Source organism: Zea mays, chromosome 7, assembly GCF_902167145.1.
Source record: "Zea mays cultivar B73 chromosome 7, Zm-B73-REFERENCE-NAM-5.0, whole genome shotgun sequence".
In the NCBI taxonomy this organism is placed as follows: domain Eukaryota; kingdom Viridiplantae; phylum Streptophyta; class Magnoliopsida; order Poales; family Poaceae; genus Zea; species Zea mays.
Window position 1 is genome coordinate 132,218,752 of NC_050102.1, and position 16,827 is coordinate 132,235,578.

Genomic DNA, 16,827 nt, shown 5'->3' on the forward strand with positions numbered 1-16,827 from the left:
TTGGAAGGCTAAGGTCGACCCCATTCCGCTCATATGGTCGAGGGAGCGGGTGACCATTGTTACTTGGAGAATTTGATGGGGTGTGTCATTTTCTATCTTCGGGTCATAGGTCATCTCCTACACTCTTGAAGGCCTGTCACTGCTAGCGCATCTGACCCCAAGGTCTGACCACTTCTAGCCTGACCGGACCAGGAGGTAGTTGGCTCTTACAAGGGGCATTTGGAGCCTTGTGATGTGGCATCCTTATGGGAGATGTACGTATGGTTTGCCTTGGAGTTCCCTCCTTCTTGTATCTTAACCGGGGTGTTTGACCATCCGTGGTAAGGCATGTCATGGCCCATAGATCCTTATTGTCCTTCAGGGAAATGAGTGGTTGGACTAAGGTGTTTTTGGAGTCCATCGTACTATACCTACCTTCACCCAGTGCATGCCTCCGAACAATCAGATGATCATCAATGCATTAGCCCTACAGAGATTCATGGCACCCCAAGGTCCTGAGGCCATATAGCCTTATTAGAACTATACGACCTACACTGAACCAGCTCAAGTGGCTAAGGTAGAGGTGACCAATCAAGGCTGATATGGCGACTGAGGTTGGGGCAACCTGGTCGGAGTGACTAGATCTAGATTGCTATGGTCGGGGCGTTCTAGCTAGGTCGGGGAAGCTCTAGTCAAGGTAACCAGCTCAAGTGGCTAAGGTAGAGGTGGTGCTCTTATCTTATAATGGGTGTTTCTAGGCATCCTAAGGGAACTCTAGTATGGGTACACATCACCACCTCTACCAACATGATCACCATCATGTCCTCCTCTTCCTCGAAAATCACCATACGCTGCAGCATTAATGCTCATCTGATAATTGGTTTGATTTTCTAGCTTGACTTCTGTGGCAAGCAATTGCGCAAAGGTATCATTGAGTATGGTCGGATCCACCCTTGAAGTAACTGACTCAACCAAAGGACTTTAATCGACTAGCCATAATGTGCATCTAATGGAGTGTGATAGTTCAGATGATGAATCCACAGATGTATATACCACTGAGCTTGTTTGGACGATGAAGGTCGAATCTTCAGCATGTTCTTCTTTGCAGCCGATTCAAAAGAATCAGCGAGAAGTTAAATTTACTTTTAATGTTGCCAAATGTGATAAATATTTGAAGAGCTTGTAGAAATGGTAACACTAAATTATCACATAATATTCCTTCTATGGATGAATTAAATATACGTGCTTGTTGCAAGTGGCATAATTCCTTTTCCCATGCCACCAATGATTGTAATGTTTTCCGCAAACATATACAATCAGTCTTAAATAAGGGCCGGTTAAGTTTTCAAGAGATGCAAGTTGACACGGAACCATTTCTTGTCAATATAATAGAACCAGCAAACAAAAAAGTCTTGGTTCGGCCTAAAGTGGTCGATAAAGGAAAAGGAAAAGCATCGTCATTGGTGATCCTCTCGCATCGAATATATCGTGAGGGAATTATCGGAAAGCTCGAGACAGTAACAAGTCTGGAGGCGCCGGGGCCATGCTTAATCGAGCAGTCGGGCAAAGTTCCCTGACTCGAGCAGCATAGACGGTCCGTCACCTGCGCACGAACGGTCGACGCTCAATCAGACGGTCCGGCTGATTCAGCCGAACAGTCCGCCCGTGACCAGAGGCATCGACCTCCCCACAAAGCAAAAAAGGGGACGCAGTGACAAAGTACATATAATGCACGTGGTCAGTTAGTCAAAGGCGACCATACTTTTGATCAATTGCTCTCCAAATATGCTAGCAAGAAGGCCGTTCTACGCGATCGACCAATAAAGAAAACCGGTGACCTGCTAAAGCAAAATGGACGAATAAAACAGTCCGAAAGGCGACGCAGCAAGCATCGCCTTTTCATTCAGTGATATTAGGATACTTTCCATCCCCCTTCTTGTCGGATATATATTGTCTTGTTCAAATGTATAATGGTACGTCGATGAACATGTGGTACATGCATAGTTCCTTTACCTATTCTGGCTGGGGCCACCTCCATTCTATACCTTTTGATCCATTGAACAGATGGTCATGACCGAGAAATATGCAATCCAAAGCGGCATTTATGCATTAGAGCTCTATTGAATGATCACCCTATTGGATTGAAAAGTCGATGACTTGCATTAGGTTTAGTTCTTACTTCGGGAACAAGATGGCTTGTGAGATATATTGTTTCTCGAAGGGTGCTGACAGTATATGTGCCTTTGGCTTGCCTAGCTCACCCAATGGCAGGGGCATGTGTTGAACACCACTTTTGGCAGGGCGAACGGTCCGGTCCTGAGGCCAGACGGTTTACGGTCCGGACTGTCCGCGATGTTGGTGCGAATGGTCCTCCCGTGCGCAGAATCAGTTACGGTTACTCGTTTCTTGCGGTATTTGTTAGTGATCTCCATATGATTAGCTCGGGAACCAACTTGTAACGGGTTTAGACCTTTCCCCTTATATAGATAAGGGGTACGACCAATTAAACCTCTACAATCGATCAATCAATTCTACTTACCATTTTTACCTTATGAATTAGGAGTAGCCCTAATTTAGCCTTCCTCTATCTGAAATCTTCAACTCTCTTCAGTTCTACGTCGACTAGAGACGTCTTAGATGGCCTGTCGACCCTAAGACACACCCTAGGATCTCACATTCCAGAAAACGAGATCTAGATCTGCCGCGAAGAAGACGATCCTCTGCATCAACGCGGGTCGTCCGAGCCTCACACGGACCATCCGGACGTACACAGAGAAAGAGTCACTACTGTGCTCAGGTCACAAACCGTCTAGCCCGTTTATCTCCTGTGCTTGACGTACTAATCGGCGTCAACATGTAGTCCATGTAAAGCAATGTTGACCCTTTTCAGGGAGGCGGAGGATAACTGGATCGAGAGATGAGCATTGACTACTCCAATGGCCATCAGCTCTCCGGAGCTGCTTCGCTGGCAGAGCATAGATATCAGATATGTCCTCACGCCGTCCAAAAAAATAAGTGCAGTTGAGTGACGGTCGATTCCGAATTTCTGAGCCTGTCACTGCGGCACCACAAAATTCTACGGAATACTACAGTTCTGAAGTGAGTACAGCAAAAAAAAATTGTTCCAATGATTATCAAAGACATCTGCGCAAACAGTTTAGTCAGCACAAGATAAGTTGTTCAAAATTGCCACACATTTTTATGACATACTTGTCTAAGGTATCTAAGATTAGTCATTCAAATTATGCGTCACAGTTTTCCGGATTAAAAAAATCTTTCGCGTTTTTACAAGTCATTAATGAGTGAGCCCTACGTAGTAGGATAAATCTTTTTGTTATACATGTGGCTCTCAATCATATGTATACCTAATTTGGTTAAATTTATCTAAGACGTGGTAAATTATGGAGGCAATAAACCAAACAGCTTCTGCATAGTGTTCTTTCCCGTCCCTTCACCTTGTGGTGCGCGGGTGATCGGTGATCCACGAGGACGAGGACCACCGAAGAAAAGTCTCGTCACATTCCTGCTCCCGTCACCATCACTCCGCAGGATTTTGTATTCTACAGTTCGTAGCAGCAGAAGATGAGAGACCACAGACAAGCAGTAGTTGTTTGTTCAATCGTCTGCCGGGGTTGCGGGTTGTCAAATCTCACTTGTTTTCTCCTACCAAGCAGAGCCAAGCCTACTCTTCCAATCCCTGTCAGGGTGGTTAGTCTTTGAGCTGGTGGGATCATGGTTGCCAAGACGAGGACGAGGCGACAGCTCGCCAAGCTCGCGCTGCTTCTACTCGCCCTGCTCCTCCTGCTCGCCGCCATCCTGCTCTGCGTCTTCTTGATCCCGCGCCACCACAGGAGGCCGCTGCCCCCCGCCTCGCCGCCGGGGGCGGGGAACGCCTCGAATCCCGACGACAGCATCGTGGCGTTCGACTTCTCACCGTACCTCATCATGTACAAGAGCGGCCGCGTGAACCGGCTGGACGGCACCGCCCGGTGCTCGGCCGGCGTGGATGAGGCCACAGGGGTGACCTCCAAGGACGTCGTGATCGACAGCGGGACCGGGCTCGCGGCACGGATGTACCTGCCCCCGGCGCCCCGCGGGACGCAAAGCAAGGGCCTCGGCAAGCGGCACCCGGTGCTGGTGTTCTACCACGGCGGCGCGTTCGTCATCGAGTCGGCGTTCACGCCGCTGTACCACGCCTACCTGAACGGCGTGGCGGCGAAGGCGCGCGTGGTGGCGGTGTCCGTGGAGTACCGCCTGGCGCCGGAGCACCGGCTGCCGACGGCGTACGACGACTCGTGGCAGGCGCTCAACTGGGTGGCCAGGAACGCCGGGTCCGGGCCGGAGCCGTGGCTGCGGGACCGGGGCAACCTGTCCCGGCTGTTCGTCGCCGGGGACAGCGCCGGCGCCAACATCGCGCACGACATGGCCATGCGCGCGGGCACGGGGGGCGGGCTGGACGGCGGCGCGGCCATCGCGGGCCTCCTGCTCCTGGACCCCTACTTCTGGGGGAAGAAGCCGGTGGCCGGGGAGACGACGGACCCGGCCAGGCGGCGCCAGTACGAGGCGACGTGGTCGTTCATCTGCGGCGGGCGGTACAGCATCGACGACCCGCTGGTGGACCCGCTGTCGATGCCGGCGTCCGAGTGGCGGAAGCTGGCGTGCTCGCGCGTGGCGGTGACGTCGTCGGGCCTGGACGACTTCCGGCCGCGCGGGCTGGCGTACGTGGCGGCGCTCCGCGACAGCGGGTGGGACGGGGAGACGGAGCAGTACGAGACGCCCGGCGAGCGGCACGTCTACTTCTTGGATAGGCCCAAGGACCCCAATTCCGTCAAGGAGCTGGCCTTCGTCACCGGATTCCTGAGCCGGGAGTAGGTAGGTAGCCATCACGGCGAGGGCGTACAGTTTAGGTGCAATCGTGAGGATTGCTTGCTGATCGAGGCACGTGAATACGTGATTGATTAATAGAGACTATTATTGCTAGCACCGTAGCATGTTGTTTTTGTTTTTTTGTGTTTGGATCTTGATAGGGTTCTCGAGAGGTGGTGATGATTTGGTTGATGACGAGCTCGGTGAATGAATCTGGCTGGGGATGTAGTTGACCACACATCTGACATCGTGAGGAAAGCTGCCTGCAGCAGTGCAGCCTGAAACTGTGGCTGAGAATAAAAGCACTACACAAATATAGGACTTGTTTTCAGTTCCAGAAATCCTCGTACCAGAAGACTCACGAGCCACGACGCAAAAATGAACTGCGTCGGCTGTTCTGTGTTCAGACTTCAGCTTGTTGATGATTGACACCTTTTCCTTTTGAAACAAGACAAACTTCATCAGACGGTTGTGTATTAGCTCGGATTATGAACGCGATCTCGCTGCTTTCGATTTTTAGGTGCAAAGGCTGCGACGGGCTGTACTCTGGTAGCTGCCCAATGCTTGTGGTAGCGGAAGACGGCAAAGCTACGACGGTCTCGGCTTCGCTGCTGTTGAGGAACTGTGGTAGCGGCAGCACGCTCGGGATAGGGGTAGAGGGCGTCGAGAACGAAGGCCCTGGCGTACACATCCACTGCAGGACTCCCTTTCTTGCCGTGATATCTTCGGCTGGACGCGGGTACCAGCCGGCGACGAACTAGTGGCGCCGGAGTGGTGGTGGCGCGATTAGAGATGGCAACGGGTACAAACCCGCTGGGTTTTGCCGTCCCAAACCCGTACCCGTGAAAAATATATATGCCCATTAAAAAACCCGTACCCATGACGGGTTTGAGATTTTGCCCGAACCCGTACCCATCGGGTTAACGGGTACCCATGGGTTACCCGCGGGTTTCATCTCCAATATACTTGTTCTTCTCATAGTCAATAAATATTGTAATGATTAATGATATCATGATCCAAAATTTATGTAATGAACAACGAGTTCATGATTTGATATAAAAATTATTAGTAGAGAGAATGAAATACAAATAATAAGTTGTATAATTAAGTGATCTTGCACTAAGTTATTCATCCACCACATATATAACGCTAGTAAAAACTATAATAGCAAGTAAGCAACACTCTCACCGACTACTGATACATTCACCAATTGATAAAAATTATGAAGTAAATAAAGAATAACAAGTTTGTTGTTCGTTTATAAAATAAAATGACAATATGCACTAGGTTTGGTCGGGTTTAAAAAACCCACGGGTTCACGGGTTTGGGTACTATAGGAACAAACCCGTACCCATAAACCCGCTGGGTACAGATTTATGCCCATTAACAAACCCATGGGTATGAAAATTGACCCAAACCCGTACCCTAATTGGGTAAAAACCCATCGGGTTACGGGTTTCGGGTACCCATTGCCATCTCTAGGCGCGATGCACGTAATGATAAGCAGGCGTGCTGGCCAGTCCACTGCCGTAGGCCCACCAAAACAGCTTCCGGACGCACGGACGCCCTCATCAGAGCATTATCGTCTATAATAAAGTTGAAAGGTGCCTCCTCTTCACGAATCACGACCATGTGACCCCACGCTACTCGCGCCACTATCCAGCCGAGCGAAATTACCGCACGACGATGACATTTCACCCACCGTGAAGGAACATCCCCGTCTTCGGGTATTGTCCGATTATTTCATTTCATGTGAATTAGTGCATTAGAATAGACTGAGATATATTTTGACTTGCTATGAATTTAAATCAACTCAATATCATCCAATACATATGGATTAATGTTGAAACGAACAAGCCCTTAGATGGTGTGGCCTATGCGAAACAAGATTGGATCCATGCGAGCCAAGCGATGAAGGCATGACGCCATGCCACAATGATAACAGTTGTTGCGAGTATTCATGGGTAAATTAATGTAGTGTTTGGTTGGGTAGAATCATGTTGCTTTGTTTCAACCTTTACCATGTTTGGTCTGTTTCTATATAGAACCGAGCGACTCCATCTCTATGCTCCAAAAAAATGACCGGATCTATGCGCTCGTGAGTCCAACACCATAGACGGGCCTAGACATTTCAGATTAGGTATTCAAAAAATTCAAAAGATTAAAGAAATTAGTGTTCCAATCCCTTTTTGTGCCATGTGTTAATGACAAAATACAATAGATTAGCAAAATCATGGGTATTCATCTCTATACCCATGATCACCCTTGGGCTTGCCCAACGCTACTCTCTCTGTTTCTGTCGGTAGCCTCCTTTTTTGTTCTGCTTCACTATAGAACCAAATACAGAATAGAGTCGCTCCATTCTGCTTCACACTAGAACCAAACAAAAAAAACAAAGTGACATTATTTTAACCACCAAACACAGAACAAAGTCGTTCTATCCTTAGAATCTGTAACATAGTTGTTCCATTCAATTAGGCTCTGGAACCAAATATTGCCTAAAAGAGTTGGAGGAAATATAAAACGAGCTTGCATTGTTCTTTGTATATCATTGGTATGTATTGAGAAAAAGTTTTAGTTCTCACGTCCCATAACTTCTTATGACTCACAACGTGGATATATACGAATATCGTGTGAGGGGCATATTCTCCCCAACCCAACTGGATAAAAAAATATAAGATCACACCGTATAAAATATTTATAACACTCCCTTTAATATTGTTCCTCTAAAAATTCATATATGATAAAAAAATTAAGTCGTCGGATACTAGTTTAGTTAACATGATTCTCGAATAAGGAAGCTAGCAGGAAATTCGTGAACAAATCAACGAGATCATCACACGATTTAATTTGCAAGGTACTTATTTCTCCTTTCTATTAAAATTCATAAGAATACATCAATTTAGGAGAAATATGCTTAGTGACATTGCTTTTGATGTAACATGTCTCGATCTATGTAACACAAGCCATATCTCTTCTAGTTAAAAGACGCTAGGGATTTAGCCCACGCCCGCGTTTCACGGACTCTCCGACACCGGTTTGTCGACGCGTGGCCGTGCACTGCTCGCACGGAAGATGCACGGAAGATGCGGACCCAAAATTAATATGCAATCGAGCTCAGCCGACGTCCTCCAACCCGCGAGACTGCACCCTCACCTGCCGCCTCCCTTCGCAACATCGCATCCAGATTGAGGCCGACGCGCTACCGCTACCTCCTCCCAGCCGAGCCACCACCGTCACTCCTGATCATCCTCCTCCCCGCCACCGTGCCCTCTCCACTGGCCGTCGCGTACGCCACCTCCAGCGAACACGCCTCCGCGCATCCTCCACGGGCAGCTCGCTGTCGCGGCACATCTTTTTTCTCTCTCTCTCTATGTGCGCCCTCGCCGGCCCGAGTCCTCTCTCTCCGCTTGCGCCGCCACCGGCACCGTGCCTGCGCTGCCTTGCATCTCCCGACCACCAGTTGTCCTTCCCTTCATCCTCCTCTCACCCAAACAGTCGTATGGGCCCTTCGCCGCCGACCACGTGCTCGGGTGCAGCTACCTCCAAATTTCCCAGACCGAGGCGGCGCGACAGGCGTCCAGCGGCACCATTCGGCTTTTGAAGATGGAGCGGGTGCTGCTCGAGGAGGATGAAGAGGACCGGTTGTTGAGGTTTGCCCCCTGACCCACTGGGGTTTCAATTAGTTGCATTTATAGAATCATAGATCTCAGATTGTTAGAACTTAGTTCAGGGTAACAATCTAGGGATATCTTCTGGCCATGCATTATTGTGTATTCAGGGGAGTTTTTAATCCCAAATATGTAATAAGTTTTGGATTTGTCATTTTGATTTTTCTAATTTTCTATTTAATATATCAGGAAGTTGGGAAACACTATAGACTAAACCTAAAGCTAGCAAGGGGCCTGGACATCAGACTTGAACTTCTAAAGTTTTACAAGAATTATTCAGCAAACCTTATACACTGTTTATGGAAAGGGTAAGTGCTGCAGTTTAGTACACTAGAGTAAATAAGCCTCTTTGTTGCTGATCAAATGATTTTGTAGAGAGCCTCGATTGCATTCAGGGCTTGGTCGAGCGTATATGTTTAGTGACATAAAAAACATTTATCAAAGATGCTTCAAATATGATATAAATAGTGAGGATGACACATTTGATGATCCAATGCACATGGCTAGGGCTGGGCATTTTAAACCCGTGAACCGAACCCGAACCCGAATAGACCGAATTGGTCGGTTTTTCGGGTTTGGTTCATAGATCGTGCCTATTCGGTTATCAGGTTAGGGTTCGGTTTTTACATCACGTAACCCAAATAGACAAAAAAAAAACGAACACACAGCAGTCATCAGTCAGCCCAATAGCCACTTGGCCCACTTAGCCCAATATCACGTGCCCTGGTCGTTCCTCCGGAGTCCGGTCCTCCCTGTGACCCTGTCTCCCTGACCGCACTACCGCTATACGCCTGTACAGCAGCCCGCAGTCCACTGCTCCTCTCCGCAGCCAACCCTAGATCCTCTCCACTGCTCGGTCGCCGCCTGCCGCAGCCCGCCGTCCACTGCTCCCGCCGTCGGCTCCACTGCTCCAGGCGTCCGGCGTTCTGCTCCTGCGTGGGCGCGGCTGCGCTCCAACTCCGGGGTCCAGCTTACTGCTACTGCTCCAGCTTCCCCCGCCCGCCCAGGTCCAGCTCCAACTCCGGTGTCCGCTCTAGCTTCGGTGTACTGCTCCAGTTCCTGTTATTCGGGTTCTATAGGATCCGAATAGACCGAACCGAATTTTTCGGTCTATTTGGGTTCGGTTCCTGTAATTATGGGTTCGGGTTCGGTTCCTATTTTGCAGAACCCGATTTTTGTAAAAACCGAATAGACCGAACCGAATTACCCATATTACCCGAATGCCCAGTCCTACACATGGCTAGCAGACCCTTTTGTAAAAAATGGTCGTCTTGGTCCTTTCAAATTCCAAACATAAATATAGAGGAAAACATTGTCCCCTTTGTTTGGGAGCAAGTGGAATAGATTTTATCATATTGCTATAGGCAAGAGGGATGAATGATTCGAATTGGGGTAAATAAAGGCAATGCAAGCCAGGAACGCCCAAGGCGTCCGCATCTCCAAGATGGTACGCTCCCTGAACCGATCCGCTTACTCATTTCAGCTCTATTTGCTTCTCTTCGATCTATTGATATTACACATGCTTGCTTGAAACCATAAAGGATAATAAATTCAATGCATCAAGCCATCAAGATAGCGTCCCCCTACTAGCCTCATCCTTGGTACTGATATGCATAGCAAGCACATTTGCTCACAGTTCACCACAACTGACTTCATAAAGATGTAATGTCACCATATGTTTTAAAAAGTGTGTCGTCAAACATGTCCTTATATTTCTTAGGACAACAAATGAACCAACTTCTGAAGTGGAAGATTCATAAACCTTGTATTCATCATGATGAGCATAATAAAATTAATTTCAACTGACGAAGAGGGAAAAATTGGAGCTGTTATCCCTCATTTTTCTGGTACCTAAAATAGTGCTGGTCCCAATAGGGATTAGTGCATTTCAGATTTTAGAATGGCAGAATCCAAATATTTGCAACCTAAAACATCGATCCAGCAAAAATGTTAGTGGAAATAGGTAGCTGTTTAGAACAAATAATTTTGATAGCAAATTAGCAAGCTAAAAAAAGTTCCCATGAAACTGGTATCTGTTAAGAGGTAATGCAGAGCATGTACCATAAGCATTTTCTATTGTCTATAGTTTGTTGGATTCGTTCTTTGTGATTTGTAGCACCCAAACGTTTGGTAAGCATATAGTCCCCACTAGATGGTAAATATAAGTAGGTGTAGCCATACAACATCTGGTCGATATCCAAAATTATACAATATTTCAAGTAACTTTTAAACCGTGCTGCGCTATTGCATACTTGTAGATACTTTATTTTGATGATAGTTTCCAAATTATCATAATTTTTTTCATCACTACTAATGCTATACAGTGTATAAAAACACAATAATTTTGGTTATATAAATAAAAAGAGGCGTTCATTGGAAGTTTGTTGCTGAACTAGGACCACCAGACTACCTTGTATTCTTTTTGCGTACATATTTCCTGAATTAGGACCCTAGCACCATGTGCATTAACAACGCAAATGAGTAAGGAAGTTTGTTGCTCGCTGTTATGGACAACAGGACATACATTAGGAATTATTTCTATTTAAATTGTGGGTATCTCATGCTTTTTTGTGTAGATTTCTAACATAACCAAGTTGTTCCTTCGTCATGGTTTCAGGTCTTAGCTCTATTTTGGACCAATCAGTCTAAAAACAGAAGGGTTATATCTACACTACAGGAAACGCCTAAATTTTCGTGGGCCAAAAACCCACGAAAATAAGCCTAAACCGACGAAAATATAGTATTTTCGTCGGCCTGCCGACGAAAATAGCCGCCGAAAATAAGTTCGACGAAAATAGACGTCTATTTTCGTCGGTACCGACGAAAATAACCTATTTTCGTCGGTTTTCGCAAAACCGACGAAAATAGTGAGTCGCCCATTTATTTTCGTCGGCCGGGGGTGGCCGACGAAAATACGCCAGGATAGTTTCGTCAGCCTTGAGTGGCCGACGAAAATATCCTGGGAACATATTTTCGTCGGCCAAGTGGTGGCCGACGAAAATTGCCTGGGAACATATTTTCGTCGGCCACCACTGAGGCCGACGAAAATTGATGGTTCCCCCCCCCAAAACAGATTTTTCTGCACCTATTAATAATTCACAGCAATATACACAATATCACATATACAGATTCACAAGCCTAATACATAATTCACAAAACACATTCACATATACATAAATAGTCAATTCACATAAGTTTAGAGTATCCATAAGTCCAAAAGTCCATTGTCCATTCAAATACACAATTCACAAAACTCTAGTCCATAAGTCTAGAGTCCATAAGTCCATAAGCTACTAACTACTCACTACTCACTCCTCACTGATCACTCCGGCGGGCTGTGGGAGTTTTGGCCACTCCCTCCTCCGCCACCAGGAAGGTGGCCACTCCCTCCAGCACCATGGACGAGGAAGTCTTGGACGTTGACACCACCCTCCGATCCATGAGCATGTGACGCTGAACCCTGCAATTCATCAATCATTCAAATAAGGCTGTATACATATACATTGCTGTGTTTGGTCAATATTTGCATAAAAGTAAACATGGAACGTCACCTGTGATCCATGGTGAGGAGGAGGCTGTGCATGCATCCACGGGTACTGTTGTGGTGGCCACCCCAGAGGTGGTGGCACCCACCCCGTCGGTGGCCACGCTTGAAATGGCTGAGAGCCCGCCGGTGGCTGGGAGACCGGTGGCACCCATCCCGGGACTGGCTGCGATCCTTGAGGTGGAGGCGTCCAAGTGCCTGGAGGTGCCTGCGTCCACCCAACACCAGTCCACTGTGGCTGCGACGCTGGAGCTTGTCCTGGCCACTGTCCCCATCCTTGTGCCTGCGAGCCATTTTTGATAATAAAGAAAGAGTTGCTATGGAATTGAAGTGTTCAGATAGTGTTACCTGGGGAGGGCGAAAAGCGGGCAAGTTCATATCAGGGCCGAGTCTAGTAGTCATTTCCTGCAAATGGATGCAACGTTAGAATCGCAACATTATACTTTGAATTCAATGACGACACGTGATGAGATAGACGAATTACCTGAAAATAAGAAGCCATATATTGCGTCAGCTGCCCAACCTGCTCCTGCGCTGCTCGAGCCTGCTCCTGTGCTGCTCGAGCCTGCTCCTGTGCTGCCCGAGTCTCCTCCTCCAGCTGAGCCTCTCGAGCAGACCTGGAGGAGCGAGAACTCCCTCCCGAAGACGATGCCTTCCCTTGACCTAATGTCCTGTTGTACTCCACAACGCCGGTGCCAAAGGCAAACCTGCATGATGCACATAGTTGAGCCATTAAGTGGACACATTCTTGTTAATGAAATCGTCGAATCAAACACAAACACCTCACCTGCCATGCTTTCTACCCCCACCACTGTGGTACAACGCCGAGGCATCTAAGTCTGAATGCATCCAGTCGAAGTCAGGCCCATGGCGTTGAGTCATTTCCTCCCCATATGCATTCTGCAAAGAAAGTTAGAGTTGGAGTTAAACACAAAACATGCAATTTAATTCGTAAATACAAACTTGTTTACCATTTTCTCCCTTGCCGCCTCACTGCATAGCACATCAGGGTTCGCCGGATCAGGGCCACGGTGACCACGGACGTAAACCTCCATAAAACTTGGAGAAACGCCACTTTCAGCTTCCTGCATGAAAAACAAGAGTTAAACCATATAATTTTCATAGATGTAACATACAAGTTTGATTTATATACTTACCATGCGGCGTGCGGTACCAAGGTGTCCATCGGCGCCGTACCTGTGCCCCGGTCCTTCAGTGCCACGGTTGGCACGGTGCTTGTTGGACTCTGCAATCCACTCAGGCGACGCCCATCTCTTAGCCAACCACCTCCAGGCTTCCATGTCCTTCGACAGCCAATCCACAACGCTCTCCAGGTACTGCTCCTCTGTGAGGTAGATCTCATTGGCCCCTAATGCTTTGCTCATTTTCTGACCCTTTATCTTCTTGTAGTAGTAGTTGACGGCCGCGATGCGAGCATTGTACATGGCATCCTTGATTATCTTATCAGCGCACTTCCGAAAGTGCCTCTTCACACGTGTCCACTGAGCCTGATCCTCCTCGATGTCATCCGGCAATTGGAACCTCCCCTACATATCAATGGAGAAGTTAAGTTAAAGTAAGATTAGGAGAAGTAATAATTCAATGAATTGCTTATATACGAAAGTAAACTCACCCAGAACTCGTCCCACACAGCCACCTGACAAGTCCTTCGTTTTTTTTCCGAACTTCCCCCTCCGCTACTGCTTTCCCCTGACTCCCCTGGCTCGACATAGTCCTTTAGACCCCAGTCAGCCCACTGCATAGCCGCGAACCTCTCGCCATTGAGCTCCACCATGCCAGGGTAGTAGAAGCGACAGAGGCTACCCAACACCGCGTTCACCTTGGGACGTCTGCCTGTACCGTCCCAAGTCAAGTCTTCCCATGACCTACAAAAATTAATAAAACAAGTAAACTAGTGCAATCACGTTCACATTAAAAAATTAACACAACAGAAATAAGCCCCACCATTCTCCATGCGGCCGGATGAGCCTCCTCTCGGCAGGTCTCGGACCAAGCGCATTGCTCTTCTTATACCTAAGTATACAAGTAAATTCAATATGATGGAATGATTAGAAACTAATATCAATTAAACTAATATGCATAATAATACCTGAAGGACGTAGAACCATCTGACGCGTCGCCCGCGCTGCCTGCCCCCATTGGGTCAACCTCCTCATCCTGCTCACCCTCGTCATCCTGCTCACCCTCCTCACCCTGCACATGAGCATCCTGCTGAGGAGTCTCCTGCTCACCCTCCTCACCCTGCACTTCGTCTAGACAGTCGAGAAGTTGCTGCTGCCTCTGTCGGCTCTGTGAGGTGCCCTGAAAAAGCCCACTGCCCGAGCTGTCCTCGCTGGCCGCGCTGCCCCCACTCCTCCTCGATCTCCTATGCTTGAACATGTTAAACTGTAGATAAATTAATGTCAAACCACAGTATATGAAACAAATAATATGAAAATTAATAATGTGGAAATTGGAATACATAGCTTAATTGATTAACTAAAAGAAACATACTAATCAAAAGTCATCCGCATCCGATGATGCTTCTTCGGCTCGTTGTTTATTCATACGCTCTTGAATTCGTTGGATCCTTACTGATCTTCTAACGACGACAGGTCGTTTGCGCTTTGACCTAGGTTCTTCAATTAAGTCGCTTGAATTGCAACAGAGATTTTCAAGTCCTTCTCCATTGGTCACATGGAATCGGTGAGCTATGTCTTGATTCGACGCCGCTTCTGGTTGAAAAACAGCATCATCGTTGTCCCTGCTTGTACTCACGTAGTCAGCACTCTCTGGAGCGACGACTTGTGGGTTGACTTTGATTGCAACCCACCAAGCCTTAAGGCTTGGGTGAGGATATGGCAGGTAGTACACCTGTTTTGCCTGATTTGCAAGGACAACATCGCTCATACTGCTCGGAATCCTAGAGCTATGCTTCACCTCGACATTACCATACTTGTCGACACGAGTCCCACTATGAGCATCAAACCAGTCGCACTCGAAAAACACGACTTTAAGTTCTTTGGGGCCATCGAAAATCAACTCTACAATGTTTTGAAGAACACCGTAATAGTCCACTACTTTGTCATCGTCAACATATGAACTTGCCAACACACCACTATTGGTGGTGGCTGCCAATGGTCGACTCTTCTCCAATTTCGCGGTTCGGAAGCGATATCCATTTACATCATAGCGAGTATAGTTTCGGACGGACACAGAGGTATGTGCCATTTGCTGCAAGTCCGGGTGCACAGAGTTTTTGGAAACCTATACAAGTAATTAGTATATGCATTATATCTTCCAAGTCCAAAATTCAAAGATTAAGTATGGACAATGAGAGAACGACAATTACTAACATAATTACGAAACCACTGCACGAAGTTTGGTCCACCTTTCAACCCATCACGTCGAAGAATTTCTAATTGGATGGCCGTAGGTTTACTAGTAGATTTCCAACATTCTTCATCAAACATGCTGGTCATATTACAAACATGGAGATTACACACTATAGAAATTATGAGATGAGAAAATGGACGTAACTATGAGGAAAACTTACTCGAACGCCTCCTGTGTGCTGTCAATATTGCTATACATATATAACATTAGCGTGTTCAAATCTGATGCTTCAATGTGACGTACACTCCCTTTTCCAACTGCTTTACCCGGATTCGCAAAAATTTGAAGGGTGCTTTGGGGTGATTCATTATCGACATGAAGTCGCACTGAAGGCGCAAACACATTGTTGGCTCGAGCGAAATACCTGGTTGAGAATTGAGATATCTCCTTAAGGGCAAAAGCCTCCGCAATACACCCTTCGACTCTAGCCTTGTTCCGAACAGACGCCCTGAGCTTTTTCAACGCCCTTTCTATAGGATACATCCACCTGAATTGCACTGGTCCGCCTACCAAAGCTTCCCAAGGCAAATGCACAATTAGATGTTGCATCACATTGAAGAATCCTGGCGGGAAAACCTTTTCAAATTTACAAATAAGAATTGGAATTTCTTTCTCAAATTTCTGCATCAACCTCTTCGATACCGTCTTTGCGCATACTTCCCTATAGAAGTAACTCAACTCTGCAAATATGCTCCAAAGCTCATCCTTAAAATAGCCTCGAAACATCACGGGCATCAGCCTCTCCATAATAATATGGTAGTCATGGCTTTTCAAACCGATCAATTTACCGGTCTTCAGATTGACTGCCCGTTTCAGATTTGCCGCATACCGATCTGGAAATTTCAGATTCTTCAACCACTTAAATATTTCTTTCCTTTCATCCGGCTTGAGGCAGTAATCAGCTCGCGGCCTACTTTCATGCCCTTTATCGCTTACTTTCAACTCGAGCATCGGCCTCTTACAAATTTCAGCCATGTCTTTTCTTGCCTTCATATTATCTTTCGTTTTATCAGTCACATCGAAACATGTGCTTATGATGCTTTCAGCAACGTTACGCTCTTGGTGCATCAAGTCTATGTTGTGCGGCATGATCAAGGCTTTTGCATACGGAAGCTCCCATATTGATGAAATATGGGTCCAATTATGGTCCTCCCCGTAGCCTTGGAACCTATCATTTTCTCCTTGCTTCAGACAAGCATGCCATGCCATTATCTGCGGTGCAGTTTGCCTCTTTGGTGGCCCATTTCTGATTTTGGCTCCACCTCTGAATGCAGTAAGCGAATTCCTAAAATCATGCTTGAATGGAGTCCAACGTCGATGAGCATCAAAGAATGACACTTTCCCACCATGCTTCAATCTGAATGCATCCGT

General features: G+C 47.0%; 1 protein-coding gene across 1 annotated transcript; it reads left to right on the forward strand.

Annotated features, from left to right (window-relative positions):
- Positions 1-3,556: 3,556 nt before the first annotated feature.
- LOC100284865 (gibberellin receptor GID1L2) lies at positions 3,557-5,183 on the forward strand. The gene has a single exon (NM_001157760.2). The coding sequence runs from the start codon at positions 3,712-3,714 to the stop codon at positions 4,849-4,851; it is 1,140 nt and encodes a 379-aa protein (NP_001151232.2). The 5' UTR covers positions 3,557-3,711; the 3' UTR covers positions 4,852-5,183.
- Positions 5,184-16,827: the final 11,644 nt, after the last annotated feature.